Genomic DNA, 16711 nt, shown 5'->3' on the forward strand with positions numbered 1-16711 from the left:
TAAATATGGAAGTTCTGCAGTTGCAGAAGTTCCAGGAAAATCACAGTCCCCGCTGTCATCGATAGAAAGATCAAGAGAAACAAACCTGAGAGCAACAGTTCAGTACCCCTTCATATACGATGCCCATCGTTACTTTGATTGCCGTGACTTAGGTTTCACAGAAGGAAGTTGCAGATTATTTTTCTGACATTCAATCTAATCAATTCCTGTTTTAATATTCTTGCATGTATAAAATGGCTTGTAAATTTTGTATCCTCTATCAGTTGTGATAAATAAAAATTTCCTTGACTATAGACTTTGTTCTGAGCACATGTAAAGCCTCAAATAATTTTTGACATTTTGGTGTTAAATCTTACAGGTATATGATGATGGAAAATACGTGTATGTAGTGACAGAACTTATGAAAGGGGGTGAATTGCTGGATAAAATTCTTAGACAGAAATTTTTCTCTGAAAGAGAGGCCAGTGCTGTCCTCTTTACTATAACCAAAACTGTTGAATATCTTCACGCACAAGGGGTAAGTCTTTTTAACATTTTATATATACAAATACACACATGCACACACATACATACATATATATACATACACACACACACACTTTCACCTTTTCTTTTTTTTTTTTTACCTATTCTTTCTGAATGTTTGAACTAAAATTATAAAGGTAGAAGTTACTTTATACATTAATGGAAAATAACTACTATTAGCTTAATAATTATTTTGCTGTTCTTCATTTACTAAAATTTCTCCCACCAAGGTTGAAGTGCTACTTTGAAATCCTGACTTGTTTATATTAAGTTCTTATGCTTCCCAACAAAAAGTGAGTGAGGTCTTCTGACCAGGAAGACGCATCACCATTTTTCCTAGGCCACTCTGTGCTCTTGAGAATTAGATCCATTGCAAGTTTAGAAGCAGAACCATAGAATCATGGGTTGTATTCACTTATAAAAGGAAATTAAGAGGGGCACCTTGGTGACTTAGTTGTTTGAGCGTTCGACTTTGGCTCATGTCATGATCTCCTGGTTTGTGAGTTTGAGCCCCACATTGGGCTCGCGGCTATCAGTGCAGGGCCCACTTCGGATCCTCTCTCCACATGTCTCTCTCTGCCCCTGCCCTGCTCGCACTTTCTCTCAAAAATAAATAAACATTAAAAAATAAATAAATACGTGGGGCGCCTGGGTGGCTCAGTCGGTTGAGCATCCGACTTCGGCTCCAGTCATGATCTCACAGTTCGTGAGTTCGAGCCACGCGTCGGGCTCTGTGCTGACAGCTTGGAGCCTGGAGCCTGCTTCAGATTCTGTGTCCCCTCTCTCTCTGCCCCACCCCTGCTTGTGCTCTGCCTCTGTCTTTCAAAAATGAATAAACATAAAATTTTTTTTTTAAATAAATAAAAGGAAATTAAGAGACTACTTCTTAAGGAGTTTATTTTCAATATGTTATTCTCATTTTGTTTGTCTTTGCTCCTAGAAGCTAACAAGTGGGAAGTGTCACTTTCATTCTAGAGCTTCTTGATTTCTAGATGGTCAAGATTCGCCTAGTATACTAGCTAAGAATTAGTGGGACTCCATAGTCGCTGGAGAATTGATGACCTTGCAGTCATCTAAGTCTTCTATATTCTTTTCCCATTGCTTCAGCAGTAATTAGTTACTCAGATGATCTGGAGAAGTAATGTTCTCAATGTTAGAAACTAAAACTGAGGTGATTGATTAAAATCTAGACTCAGAATTTAGTGGTAGAAGGAACATAGAAGTCTAATAAGGAATGTCGAGGTTTATGTGAAAGAAGTACTCAAGTAAGTAAAGGGGGAGAAATATTACAAAAATCTAAAGGAACAATATCTTTTAGTATGTGTGACATTGTCACTTGGATATTAAATAGCCAGTACTTAAAGTCTGGATTTTTTTTTCCTTTTTACCCCTAAACCCAGTGCCTGTTCCATTGAGCCTGTCAGCACTTGTTTGTTGCATACATCCATTATACATGCTGTTCCCTCTCCTTAGAATGACTGTCCCTCACTGTTCCAGCTTGTTTGGACCAGATGTTACCTCCTCTAGAGACGTATCACCTGTTTATTCTCTGCCTTCCTCACTACCGTGCAAGCTCCTAGCATGGAAAGGCAAGGATCTTACAGGTCTTGTTTAATATGGTATCTGGAGCTTCTTATATAATACCCTGGCACATGATAGGCATTCAATAAATATTTGTTGAATAAATGAATAACCTAGAGGCAGATATTACTGCTATTTGCATTTTACCTTGACCTAACCTACGTACTCAATGGACAAAGAGGAGGGAAGTACATACTATTTTTTCTTCCTTCTTTCCTTGCCCTGGTTCTGTATTAGAGAGTTATGCTTACATTATCAGCCTTTTATAATGTTGAGATTATTTGAAGGTCAGCACTCACATCCTCTTAAGTACATTGCTTGACAGTTTGTGAATAAAGAATTTTCCATCATGGAAATGTGTTGTTGTATTGTTAATGTACCTCTTTAATTTGTATTTCAATTAGGTGGTTCACAGAGACTTGAAACCTAGCAACATTCTTTACGTGGATGAATCTGGCAATCCAGAATCTATTCGAATTTGTGATTTTGGCTTTGCCAAACAGCTAAGAGCAGAAAACGGTCTTCTTATGACTCCTTGTTATACTGCAAATTTTGTTGCACCAGAGGTAATTGTGAAGTTATTTGCTTCCAGTGTTTCAGTATATTTAAAAACTCATTTGCTGTGTTTAATATGGAGTAGTTAATAGTTGTTTAATTGAAGACTTACTGAACAAATAATTAAAATAAAATGTCAGCTCTTTTTCTTCTGATGGTAGTTCATCCTGTCCTCAGGCCCCTACTACTTAGTCCTTTTCTTGCCCTAACTTCTGTCTTTCTACATAATCACTCATCTGTAGTGGTCTACTGTCACTAACACTTTTGTGCTTGTCAGCGCATGGAATTAAATGGAAAGTAGCTTATTCTCATCCTTTCCTAATATCCTTTTTAATTTACTGGTTTTGTCACCATCTTCCTGTGTTTCTGAGGCTAAAACATCATGGTTTCTTCTTGTCTTTAGCTACATAACTAGGTATCATCTCTGTTATCCTCAAAAACCAGTTTGAGGTTCTTCTGTTCACAAAACTGCCATCCTAGGCCCTGCTTCCTTCACCACACCCCAAATGACTGCCATGGCCTAATTTCACCTTGCTCCCTTTCTTGATCTCTGATCATTCCACAGAAGAGCTGCAGCATTACTGAAGTCTTTTTCAAGCCCTACTTTGATCAAGTTGCTTCTTTTCCTAAGAAATTTCTGTTCCCCATTGTAGCAAATCTAAAATCCACTGCTTTGCCCTCAAGATTTCTTGTCTTTTTATTATCATTGTGTAAAAACACATAACTATGAACTAGATAAGAAAAAGTAATAGTTTACCGAGGCACCTGGGTAGCCCACTTGGTTAAGCATCTGACTCTTGGTTTCAGCTCAGGTCGTGATCTCACGGTTCTTGGGTTCGAGCCCCGCATTGGCCTCCATGCTGATAGCGTGGAGTCTGCTTGAGATTCTCTCTCTCCTGCTCTCTATGCCCCTCCCCCACTCATGCTCTCTCTGTCTCTCTCAAAACAAATAAATAAACTTAAAAAAAGATAGTCAACCCTAAGATAGGGGTTATGTGCCAATCACATGTATTAACTGATTTCATCCTCACAACATAGGGTTTACAGGTAATAATTCCTTCTAATTATAACTTTGTGAAGTAAGTACTTTCACTCAATTTTTATAGGAAACCAGGTGCACAGTGAAAGGTTACATAATTTATTTGAGGTCAGGTCGAGATTTGAGCCCCAGCAATATGGCTGCAAAGTCTGTGCATTTACCATTATATATTTCACAAAAAATGATAATAGTTGGTAGTGTTAGAATGGTTGCATTATATTTACCAAACTTTTTGTAATTTTCTTACTTTGAGTTATAAAATAATACTTTTAAAAAGACTCCTTGCACCTGTTCTGGTGGTACTAGAGCTAATGAGGGACAGACTCTCTGCTTGTTTGTCCACATACCCACAGCATCTGACACATATCCAAGCATAGTCACTTCATCTAGCCATTTCATTTTTCCCCATCAGTGTTTTCTGCTTCAGACAATCAATCTGCTTCTTGAAATCACCATGTAGCTGTTTTGCCTTGGCACGTTGGATGTTTTTTTGTTTCAAAGCCTCTGAATTCATCTTTTTCAGGAAATCTTCCATAATTAAACTCTCTTTAGACTTGAGCTTTTAACTCTTTGTCTCCTACTCACCACTTAGTCATCCAGGTTAAAACTTGGAAGCCCTCCTAAAATCCTCCTTCCCCATCATTTCTCTACATCCAGTGGGTCACCAAACCCTTTCCATTCTGATTCCTAAATATTTTAGACCTCTTATCCTTTACCCTCTACATCTCATCTGAACTAAGTTGTTCCTTTTATCTTTACATCTCTTTCTCCCCATGTCCTGCCTTGGTGTGGTTCCTCACAGCCTTTCACTTGGTTTGATACAAATTGTTTTCTGTCATTTGGCCTTTTTTCCAGTCTGTCTTCTTACCAGCATTTCCTCTATACCTTGAGTTAGCCTTTTGGTGTACACATCTACTTATTTTATTTCCCTGTTTAATGCTTCAGTGACAACTGATTGCCTACAGGAAAAATATTTTAATTCCTTAACAAGATACATGTAAAAGCCTTTCATTCTTGGGGCGCCTGGGTGGCGCAGTCGGTTAAGCGTCCGACTTCAGCCAGGTCACGATCTCGCGGTCCGTGAGTTCGAGCCCCGCGTCGGGCTCTGGGCTGATGGCTCGGAGCCTGGAGCCTGTTTCCAATTCTGTGTCTCCCTCTCTCTCTGCCCCTCCCCCGTTCATGCTCTGTCTCTCTCTGTCCCAAAAATAAAAAAAAAAAAAAAAAAAACGTTGAAAAAAAAAAAATTTAAAAAAAAACAACAACAAAAAAAAGCCTTTCATTCTCTCCAGTGTACCCTACCTAGAGATCTGGCCACACTGAATCCTTGCCTCTCCTTAAGCATGCTCTGCTCGCTTGCCTCTGCCCTTTGAGTGTCTCTGCCCTCCCCAACCTCCTCCCTTTGCCTCCTGAATTCTTACTTATAGGCCCAGTACAAGCAGGCTGCCCCCTAGCCTTCCTTCTCTCCACATTTCAAGAATGAATTGTTTCCTCATCTTTATACTCAGACCACTTTAAATATAGTTTTTTTATAATACTTACCACGTTGTCAAAGTGCAACTCTTGATACCAGCTCAGGTGGTGATTTTTCAGTCATGAGATCAAGCCCCGCATTGGGCCCAATGCTGAGCATGGAGCCTCTTGGGATTCTCTATTCCTCTCTCTCTCTGCCCCTCCTCTGCTTGCTCTCTCTCTCTCAAAATAAATAAACATTTAAAAAAATCAGCCAAAAAAATACTTACCACATTGGATTATTAACTTTATTTATTTATTTATTTATTTATTTATTTCCCCTGCCATATTCTGATTTTCTTAAGGAAACCAGAGTGTTTTGTGTTTATCACTGTTCATTCCTAGGAATAGTTGGCGATTACTAAATGCTCAAGTGAATCATTTTATATATGTAGAAGTATAATTTTGCACTCTATCATTTGTACTTTCATATGTGTTCTTAAAAGTATGGTTTTATGTAACCAGTTTTGCAGCCTTATACAAACTAAATATATATTCATTTAAATAAGAAACTTAGAGGGGAGTGGGGATGGGAAGGAAAGAAACTTAGCTTCAATTTATTTTATAGTTCTCTCTATGCTACAGCAGCACTCAATAAATGCTAATTCAAATACCAAAATGAAATTTTACATATATATGAAATATTAGTCATAGAATGTTCTGGAATAGGGTTAATATATTATTGCCTTGTTTGCTAATCATGTTCTGTTGAGGTTTTTCTTAAATACACTGATTTAGAAGATACAGTGTAGTTCATGGCCTATTCACATCTCTAAAGTAAACAGTGGTGTATTAATACTAATTGTTATTTTTTCTAGGTTTTAAAACGACAAGGCTATGATGCTGCTTGTGATATATGGAGTCTTGGTGTCCTCCTCTATACAATGCTTACTGGGTGAGTGGACCATATTTTGCAAGCATTTATTCATCAATATTTTCTTCAAATTATTTAGTTTTATTTCATTTCTGCGTTATAATATCCTTCTTTTCATGTTTTCTCCTATTACCTAATACAATCCTGTATGTGTGTGTGGATTTGTAAATACATATTTATAACTGTATCATTGATGATTTTCTATAATGTACCATTTACTAATGTCTTAAGGTCTTAGCTTGACTTTTTTCCATGCCTTTTTTGTATTCTTACGTCATAAATATACACTACTTTAAATATTTTATTCTTATGTGTCATATCTTAAAATATTTATTTTATAATATATTAAGTCTAATTAATAGTTCATAGCTTATACCTTGAACTGGCGCTTTATGAAGCTTCATGATGTTGATGTTTTTCACTTTCGGAGATTTCAATGAAGTATTACATTAAATTACTCAGAGTACTCTTGGATACTGCAAAGAAATGTGAAGATTACCAACCAAAAAGAAATTTTATTCATTAACATTTTAATTTTATTATAAAATAGTTACACTCCATTTGCAAATGGCCCTGATGATACACCAGAGGAAATATTGGCACGGATAGGCAGCGGGAAATTCTCACTCAGTGGTGGTTACTGGAATTCTGTTTCAGACACAGCAAAGGCAAGTATAGCTTCCTATAATAAACTTTTGAGAAAATAATTTTTCATAATCCCTAGTGAGAAAAAATCATGCCAGTTAAAAACTTTTGTTTATGAAGTAGTATTTTGAAGTGATGTTACCAAATAACTTGAACTCACAAATGGACCAATTAATTTGTTTCCCAGAGGTATTGGTTTGGCTTTGTTATTATCTATATATCTAAAACTACTTCTTACTTACAAACATAATGAATGATAATGGTGGTAGTCTTCATGATTCGTGTGTCTATTCTGTGCCTCACACTGCACTTCTCCTAAATTATCCCATTTAATCTTCTTAACAAACCCTGTAAAATAGGCGTTAGTATCTCCATTTCACAGAAGGAAACCAAGGCCCAGAATTTTGGTGTGAATTTGTTTTTGGTTACCCACCAGCTACATGTGGGTGCTTCAAATTAAACAGTTGATTCCAAAGCCCTTGTTCCCTAGAATAGACTATACTATGTTCTCTTTTTGGTCCATATTATGTAGAAAGGGGTCTCCTCTTCTTCACAGTAAACAGTAGTATAGTTTTATAGTATCTGTTTGAAATCCACTTGAAAAGCCTTTGTCCCTGAAAGATCTGCCATCCTCTGGCTGACTTGCTTTCCAATTCTGCTCTGCTTCCACTTTACTCGTAGAAAATGCTCTTTTAAAAAGAAGAGCAAAAAATTTAAAAACTAAAAAGAAAAAGAGGGGCTCCTGAGTGGCTCAGTCAGTTAGGCTTCCAACATCAGTTCAGGTCATGATCTCAAGGTCCGTGAGTTGGAGCCCTACGTCGGGCTCTGTGCTGACAACTCAGAGCCTGGAGCCTGCCTCGGATTTTGTGTCTCCTTCCCTCTCTCTGCCCCTCCCCAACCTGTGCTCTGTCTCTCTCTCTCAAAAATAAATAAACATCTTTAAAAACCTAAAAAAAAAGAAGAGCAGAGTTTTCCACTTCCAAGGAAGAAAAACATAGAGGAGATAAAGAAGATAATTACTGGTAAAAGTGCTTGCTGGTTTCTCTTAGAGGTGGAAGCCTGAGGTGAGATGATTGTGTAAGTAAATAGGGCATGTAACAAATGTCGATTGATGCTTTTGGCCTAGAGATGAAGCCTATGTTAGCCAATTTAATGTCTATATAGATAACATTTGGCTTTATAACTGATTTAAAATGACCTGGTATCCTTTCCCTTTTTTTAGCCGTAACATTTCTTAAACCAGATGATTCATTTTTCTGGGGATTTCTTTTTCTTCCATGTATTGAGCACCTACAACCTGCTTAATAAGTGAAAGTTCAGGGATAAAAGATGTGACTGAGATAGAATTCCTGATCTCAGGAATCTCACAGTCTAGTTGGGAGATGGCCCCAAGTATACAGTACAGTGTCACGTGTGCTGTTACAGTGGTACATTTTTTTATGTTGAAGAAGTTCACAGATGGTGCTCAGTCAGAAAGATTTCCAGGAAAGCTTTCCAGAAGCAGTGAAGGGACTTTCTTGGCAGCTTTAGGGAGCAGAAGGATGTATTCCATCCCAGGCTGAGAGAGCAACACATGCTATTTGTGGTCACGACAGCCTGAGCATGGCAGAACGCCTCCAGGTTGCTGCACACGGTTTGATGGGACTAGTACAGGGTACACGTGAGAAGGTAGCTGATGAGCCCAGATTATGAAAGGCTTTGTAGATTATGCTCAGGATTTGGGGTCTATTCTAGGTATTGGAGAAGTGTTGAAAAATCTTAAGCATTTTCATGATCACATTTTCTTTTTTTAAAATGTTAATTATCGAGAGAGAGAGAGCAGGGGAGGGGCAGGGGGAAAGAGAGAGAGAGAATCCCAAGCAGGCTGTGCTGTCAGAACAGAGCCCAGCACAGGGCTCGATCTCACAAACCATGAGATCATGACCTGAGACGAAATCAAGACTGAGTCTTGATTCAACCAACTCAACCAACTGAGCCACCCAGGCGCCCTGAAAATTTTCCTTGTTTAAGTTTATTCTGTGGTGGGGTAATTCTTATCCATGGAGTCTACCACACATTGTCATGATCAGTTGTGAGGCATATCAAGTAATGTCACCATATGAAGTATCAGAGCTTACCCACTGCCTGCTTTTTAAATAAATTCTAGAGATAACCTCACCTTGCTCTAATTTTGATAATTTCGTTCTCATTGACTTGCATGCCAGTATGCTGTTTTGGGCGAAAGAAAAAGAAAAGTGAGGATGAGATAAAAATGGGATCTAAGTCACAGCCTTTCTTATAAATGTTACATCATTACTAACAACTTTTGCTAATTTGTCCAGTTAAGACTTGAGATTATTGGGGTGCCTAAGCGGCTCAGTCACTTAAGCGTCCGACTTCACTCATGTCATGATCTCATGATTGGTGAGTTTGAGCCCCGTGTTGGGCTCTGTGCTGACAGCTCAGAGCCTGGGGCCTGCTTCAGATTCCATGACTCCCTCTCTCTGCCCCTCCCCCGCTCGCGCTCTCCCTCTCTCTATCAAAAATAAATAAACATTAAAAAAATTTTTTTAAAAAGACTTGAGTTTGCAAGTATAATGTGATAATTGAATACCCACAATATTGGGAAGAAGGAGGGTTCTATCAATCTGATATGTCACCTCAAGAGTACATTGCACATGTGAATGTCATCAGTCATATGGGCCATATGTTTCATATGTGGCTTTGAGAAGAACAGGACCATTTACTGGGCATTTATGTGCCAAGAACTATGCTAGTACTTTTACCTACATTATTTCATTCATTCCTCACTGACCTAATATTAGGGACTTTACTTGTAAGGTTTTGCAGTAGTTCAGGTCATGAATGATGAAGATCTACACTAGAGCAGTTGTAGCAGGATTTGAGCCAAATGGAAGAGAAATTTGGCAGGCAGAATAGATTCGGTGGTTAATTGGACATAAGAAGCAAGGGAGAAGCAGATAGCAAGCATGTAGTCCTTATTTCCACGTCAGGCAAATGAGCAGGGTAGTGGTGTCCTTCACCAAGATGTGGAATGCAAAAGTAGTTTTGAGAGGAGTGATGACTACAGATTTGGAAATTAAGAATTTGAAATGTGACTATGATATATAATTAAGAGATGTGTGTCCATCAAGCACCTGGCTATATGGATGTAGATTTTAGGAAGAAGTAGAAGTCTTGGGTGGACTGTGGAGTTGGAAGTTGTCATCATCTGGAGTAGCTACAGCCATGAGCACAAAGGAGCTTTTCTGAGCAGAGTGATGAGAGCTATGGAAGGAATTCAAGGGAGCCACCACCATTTAATGAGAAAGCTTAGGAGGAATAGCCATTGAAGGGTAACAGAACAGGAGGAAGAGAAGTGGTTCTCAGTGACTTGGCCCAAGTGCACTGCTTAATGCACAGATTTGATTAAAGTTATAGTAGAGTTTTGTTGTGTCCCTCAGCAGTTTTGCAACCTTTTATGTACTTGAAGAACATTTTCGCACTTTAAGAATTTTGAAGGGGAGTTACTGGTTGTTTCACTTTTTATTTCTAATTCTGTTCAGTAAGTTATTCCCGCTCTTAGCTGTTAATGAAAACTAAAAATAAGAAACTGGTAGTATCTAATAGCAGAGGAATCCTTAGAATAACATCTCGATTCCCAATATCCAGTCAGCCACCGGGTTCTGTTGTTTCTTCTAAGTACCTCAGTTCCATCCATATTTCTCCATTTCTTATACTGCCCTGAAGCCATCAACTCTCACCGGTCTCACATTGGAGTCTCCAGGCTTGTACCCTGCAATCCGTTTTCGTTCACACTTAGTGAGCATAATCTCTCTAAAGTACAAACGTGACTGTATTACTCCTTTGCTTTAAATGATTTCTTACCTCCGGAAAAAGTGCACCTTTGCTAATGTAGCTTACAAGGGCCTTCAGGGTCTGGTCCCTTCTCACCTTTCTCACTTTATCTGCTGCCACTGTCTCCTTTGCAGGTTTTGTTACAGCCACATTGCCGTTCCTTTCAGTTCCTTAACTGTGGCATGTTCTCCTATCCCTGAGGGCTCTCCTCTAAATACACTCGGCTCTGCCTCCTTGAATTACTCTGTCCCCCCCCCCCCCCCTTCTCTAATCCATCTCCTGCTCATCCTTCAGGTCTCACATTCCTCTAAGGAAGTCACTCCTAAGCCACAGCACCCTGTTCAGGTTAAGCGTCTCTTTGTGTTCAACTGTACCTCTTTATTCATCCCATCCAAGAACTTACTGTTTGCTTTGTAATTGATTCTTTGTCTCTCCCTCACTGGGCTGAAAGCTTCATGAGGTTAGAGTTCATTTTATCTTATTCATTTCTAAATACCCAATGCCTAGCAGGATACCTGGCCTTCAGTGGATACTTAGTAGATACATTCTGAATGAAAAATCAAGTTAGAGAAGGCTTTTATAAATCGTAACTGTGTTATTTTTGAAAGTATAAAACTAGCAATTATATGGATCTATACCTCAGCATAGGAAAGCATTTGGATAGATAGAAAGCATTTGTCTCTTGTTGAAGAATGGGATTCTGGGAGTTCTTCATGTTCTTTTGCTTCTCTGTAGTTCTTAATTTTTTTTTATAATGCCTATAAGTTGCTTATGAAGTGGGAAAAAATAAAAATAACTCCAATCTGGAGCCCCTGGCTGGCTCAGTTGGTATGGTATGCAATTCTTGATCTCAGGGTCGTGAGTTCAAGCCCTGCATTGGACATGGAGCCTATTTAAAAAAAAAAAAAAAAAAACCTCTAATCTTTTGTAGGGGGCATTTGGAGCCCTCCAATTAAATTTATATTATTGGGCAGTTACATTCTATTTTTCATTATTACAAGCAGCACAAAAAAAGTCTGTAGCTAAAAATTACTTAGAAATAAACTTACAAAGGTATAGAAAAATCAGAATATCTAGATGAAAAAAAGAGCCAAAGTACTTTAAGATACATAAATGTGGTAAATTTACTCTTTGTAATGCACCAAAATTACTGTTGACTAAGGGAAGAGAAAACAGACTTAGGTTTTTGCTTTTGTTTGTTTGTTTTGTTTGTTTTTTTTTTTTTTAAGAAATTATCATGTTGACCAAATTGCTTTGAGCCCAAAGGTTTGGTACCAGGAAAAAATAGTGTCATAGAAGCTAAGGAAGAATGCTGACCAGTGTCAAGGGCTATAGAAAAACAAACAGAAAGATTTAAATTTGTTTTATTATTATTCTTCCCATCCCAGGACCTGGTGTCAAAGATGCTTCATGTGGACCCTCATCAGAGACTGACGGCTGCCCTCGTGCTCAGGCATCCTTGGATTGTCCACTGGGACCAACTGCCGCAATACCAACTAAACAGACAGGACGCGCCCCATCTAGTCAAGGTGAGTGTCCCTATTCAGTCACTCTTTTCCACATGTTCTGCAGAAGACTTTGAGCCGCCCTCTCCATGCCCACACCACCTTTCCCTTTCCCTCATCCTGTTTCCATTTCTCGAATGGGATTCCCTTATAGTGAGTACTTTAGAAAAGAAAAAGTCGCGGTGCCTGGGTGGCTCAGTCGGTTGAGCATCCGACTTCAGCTCAGGTCACAATCTCATGGTTTGTGAATTCGAGCCCCGCGTTGGGCTCTGTGCTGACAGCTCAGAGCCTGAAGCCTGTTTTGGATTCTGTGTCTCCTCCTCTCTCTGCCCCTCCCCTGCTCATGCTCTGTCTGTCTCTCAATAATAAGTAAACGTTAAAAAAGAAAAGGAAAAGTCAAGGCACACCAAAATATCACAATAAAACTGGTTTAAGGGGCGCCTGGGTGGCACAGTCGGTGAGTTCGAGCCCCACATCAGGCTCTGTGCTGACAGCTCAGAGCCTGGAGCCTGCTTTGGATTCTGTGTACCCCCCTCTCTCTGCCCCTCCCCTGCTCGTGCTCTGTCTCTCTCTGTCTCAAAAATAAACAAAAACATTTTTTAAAAGTTAAAAAAAAAACTAGTTTAAGAATGACTTCTGGGTCACCTGGGTGGCTCAGTCAGTTAAGCGTCTGACTTTGGCTCAGGTCATGATCTCACGGTTCATGAGTTCAAGCCCCGCATCAGGCTCTGTGCTGACAGACAGCTCGGAGCCTGGAGCCTGCTTCAGATTCTGTGTCTCCCTCTCCCTCTGCCCCTCTCCTGCTTGTGCTCTGTCTCTGTCTCTCAAAAATAAAAGAAATGTTAAAAAAATTTTTAAAAAAGAATGACTTCTGAATTTATCATTCAGATAAGCTTAAGCATTTCCTAATTTTTTTCTATACTTTACTTTCTTATGCAAAACCCAAAACAAACTTTGAGGTCACCAGTGGTGGCAAAATACAGGTTCCAAAGAGCATGCTTTGCTACCTCTCACATTAAAGGATTGCAAAGAAACAACAAGTTGAATAGTCCTGAGAAAAGTGAGGACTGCTTGTTATAAGACCATCCCTGTCCTTTCTCATCCGTAATTTTAGCCACCCACATTTGCATCTTCAACTTTAGGTAAATCAGAGGGTTTGACCAGGGTGGTTGTTTTCATTATGAGCCCTATTGAATCTGTATACATTTTCATATGAAGAAAATAGGGAGGGGGGAATCTCAATTTCATATTCTGTGTACATATGACTACCCATTGTCGTTTGTGTTATGACCTTTCTTTCCTGTTTTCAGGGTGCCATGGCAGCTACGTATTCTGCTTTAAACCGTAATCAGTCGCCGGTTTTGGAACCAGTAGGCCGTTCTACTCTTGCTCAGCGGAGAGGTATTAAAAAAATCACCTCCACAGCCCTGTGAAGTGACCTCACTGAGATATTTGGTACCATGGTGTAAGCTGATAGCACAAGTTCTGGCGACAGGTAGCACATATCTGAGAGACACCTGCAAGCACACACTGTCCCAGCTGGTACCCATAATGCTGCTGCTCCTGCTGCTGCTCCTGCTTCCGTCTCTTCTCGCTTTAAATGATTGTTAGCAAGTTAGATTTTCCTGGAGCTTCGGATGAAATGAAAATGGAAACATGATGAAGACATATTCACTGAATCAACGAGAATAATGAACATATGAATACCACCTAAAAATACACTGAATAAAGTACTCTACACCATATAGCATTATTTTTATAGGAAATATTTCATGTCCCTGAAATATTCTTTGTTAGTTATAGGGATGGACAGTTTATGTTAAGCACTTAGCTTAAACAATCCGTTTCTATTAGCACTGTATCCCTTGTGCCATCCAACATTTTGTATGTTTTTGTAAACAGTTCATATACAGTACATTTCTGTACTGCTTTCTTTAATGTATACATGCTTTGTTTAACTTGGAATCTATTATTATTAATCGACTATTAAATCTGGTTAAATAGTTCACCTGGATTAACAGTATTGTTGGACAGCCCTAAAAATGGCCAGATTGTGGAACAGCTGTTGAATGTAATACTTCCAAAATGTACATATTTTTCCCCATGTCTGTTTCACTGGTTCGTTCATTTGTTTGTTTCTTAAAGTCAGGTGCTTTGTCAGACTAACCTAGAGAGCTGTTACGGTAGAGAAAGTTATCACGTGTGTGGCATGACATCAAGAGTACAACTATGAAGTTAGTCCATATACGTTGCAACTCCTTAGGGTTCTTTTTTCCTTAGTTGAGGAAGTAGTTCTTGCACTTTTAATCTTGAATAGTATCCATATTTAGTATTTGGCATATAATTTGGGATTTTGCCAGTATACATCAGGCCTTTAAGAGTTATGGTGAAGAGATTGGCAAAGGAAAATTTAGCAACAGGTCATTCAAGTCCCATTGGATCTTTCATATTTAAATAGATCAAGTTGCAGAATTTCGCTTATGAATAACAGGATACATGTTCTTGTATACCTGCAAGAAAAGTATGCTTTTTTTGGAAAAAAGGTAAATCATAATGAGTTCTGTCCCATTACAATGCTCTATATTAAACACTAATTTGAATGTAATAAAGGCCACCAGCCTCTATATGAAATTGGATTTAAACTTTTTTATTCGAGGGAATAAAACATTCTTGATCAAACAATATCTGTTCTCACCTGAAATCATAGCTAAGGTAGGCTAAGTGAATGTTCACCATTGAGTGTTTTCTGAATTCCTTCTGATGATTTACAGCCTTATAATTTTTCCTTTAACTTCAGAACTGATCAGCTTTCATAGTGGTCACTGGGTCTGCTTCGATTACAGTATTCATTATCTACATCTAATCTGGGTAGTTTTCACAGTTTCATTTAATTAAGGAAACTTTTGTATCCATTATTACCTGTATTTTGGTCAAGCTATCTACCATACATCAATTTATAATATGAAAAACATGAACAAAGAGAAAGTGATTTAGCTTAGCCTTATCAGAAATGTACCCAACGGATCTTAGTCATGTACTAAGCCATTTACATCAGAAGTCTTTTTCTCCTGCCTGAAGCTTTAAATCTTCTCTTGAAAGTACAAAGCCAAGAAAGCATACTTTAGTTAAATGTCTTGGAAGCCACTTATCATTTCTTAATTTCTCCTCTGTGCAACTAAAGAGAAAGGGAGAGTCTGTAACATTAATTTTGCTTAAGTGACACAAAATGATTATCACATCGAAATCAAATGTAAGTTTATCTTCTAAATAAAAAACATATAGGAGGAAGGATTTCAGAAGATCTAGTAGAAGAAAGTGTTGTTTTTTTTTTTTACAAATGCTAACTATCAAAAACTGCTTCCCATTGCCTGGAAAGAAACCTTTTTTTTTCCTTTCTCTCTCTATTCAGTATTTCAAACTATGACCATCCCAAATTCTTGTCACTTTTAAAATGTTAATGTAACTCTGGACAGAAAAAAGATACATTTGCAAATTTTGGACACTGTTGCAATTCCATAATTGCTTAGGTGTTTTGTCCATCATAATCTTAGAACCAGAAGTAAATGTGTAAACCCTTATAAATTATCTAGTCCAGCTTTCTCATGTTGCATGTAAAGAACCTAAGACCCAAAGCAAAGACTTCTCATTTGGTTTTTTACCCTCATAACACCATGCTGCCTTCCCTTCATATTATCACCCAACCAGGAGCAGACTTGTTCAAATCATATATATATATATATATATATATATATATATATATATATATATATATATATATATATAGTTCTTAGGACATTTACTCTACTGGTATATGAATGCCAAATTGATTGCTCTCAAAGATATTGCCTTCTTTGCCTACTCCAGCTGCCAGTTTTATTGGAGAATATCAAGTCATATGTTCACACAAGTGAAGGCTTTTGCCTAAAATGCAGTTCATAACCTTAATTTATTTCATCTGTGGTCCTGGGTTTCCTGTTGCCTTTGACTTAGGCAAGTTGGCCAACAATTGTGCTCTAAATGTAGTGCTTGCACCGGGTTTACCTTTTCATTAATTTCTGAGTCCACTTCTTCTGGGCCCTTCACCAGTTAGTTCTGCTGGTTACCAGGGCTTCTCCCAGAAAGGTTTAAGTTCAGTCTTAAAGATATTTCAGTGTGAAAGAAGGAACGAAACTATCAGGCCACTTTTACAACCCCCCTCTTAGCTTATAATCCAAAATAATACCTAGAATTGAAGATTGCATTTAACTTTGCCAAGCACACGCTGAAAAATATGGATTACACTACCATGTGTTTTATATCTTCTCTTTCAAGTGATGATGTTAAATTAAGGTAAGTTTTGTCCTTTTAATTTTTTATGTAACTCATTTCAGCTCCTTCTAATTTATAGAGATGCCTCTTTCTAAGTACAATAATAGACCCTTCCTTAACTTTAACAGTTTTGATGCGGATTTGTTCATTCACATGCAACCCCAGAAATCCAAAAATGTAGTGATTTTGCCAGGGCACAGAATCAAGATGCTTCAAGGTTAATGTGTGGGAAAAGCCATTTAGTGAGTGGTGTGGTGTGTATGCAGTAGAGATTCACATTTCACATGCCCAGGGCTGCCAAGTATGGGTTTGAATCAACCGTTTCTCACCTAA

The 16711-nt window shown here is 38.3% G+C and overlaps 1 protein-coding gene across 7 annotated transcripts in view; it reads left to right on the forward strand.

Annotated features, from left to right (window-relative positions):
- The window catches only part of RPS6KA3 (ribosomal protein S6 kinase A3), a 115964-nt gene extending 100595 nt beyond the window's left edge, over window positions 1-15369 (forward strand). For all 7 annotated transcript variants that reach the window (XM_053891772.1, XM_019431625.2, XM_019431620.2 and 4 more), the window contains 6 exons: window positions 359-517; window positions 2511-2672; window positions 6028-6104; window positions 6634-6751; window positions 11954-12094; window positions 13381-15369. In XM_053891772.1, coding sequence (XP_053747747.1) covers window positions 359-517; window positions 2511-2672; window positions 6028-6104; window positions 6634-6751; window positions 11954-12094; window positions 13381-13503 — 780 coding nt within the window. In that variant the 3' untranslated portion in view covers window positions 13504-15369. The remainder of the gene's footprint in view (window positions 1-358; window positions 518-2510; window positions 2673-6027; window positions 6105-6633; window positions 6752-11953; window positions 12095-13380) is intronic.
- Window positions 15370-16711: the final 1342 nt, after the last annotated feature.

This window comes from Panthera pardus, unplaced genomic scaffold (assembly GCF_024362965.1).
Source record: "Panthera pardus isolate Hobbes unplaced genomic scaffold, ASM2436296v1 HiC_scaffold_27, whole genome shotgun sequence".
In the NCBI taxonomy this organism is placed as follows: domain Eukaryota; kingdom Metazoa; phylum Chordata; class Mammalia; order Carnivora; family Felidae; genus Panthera; species Panthera pardus.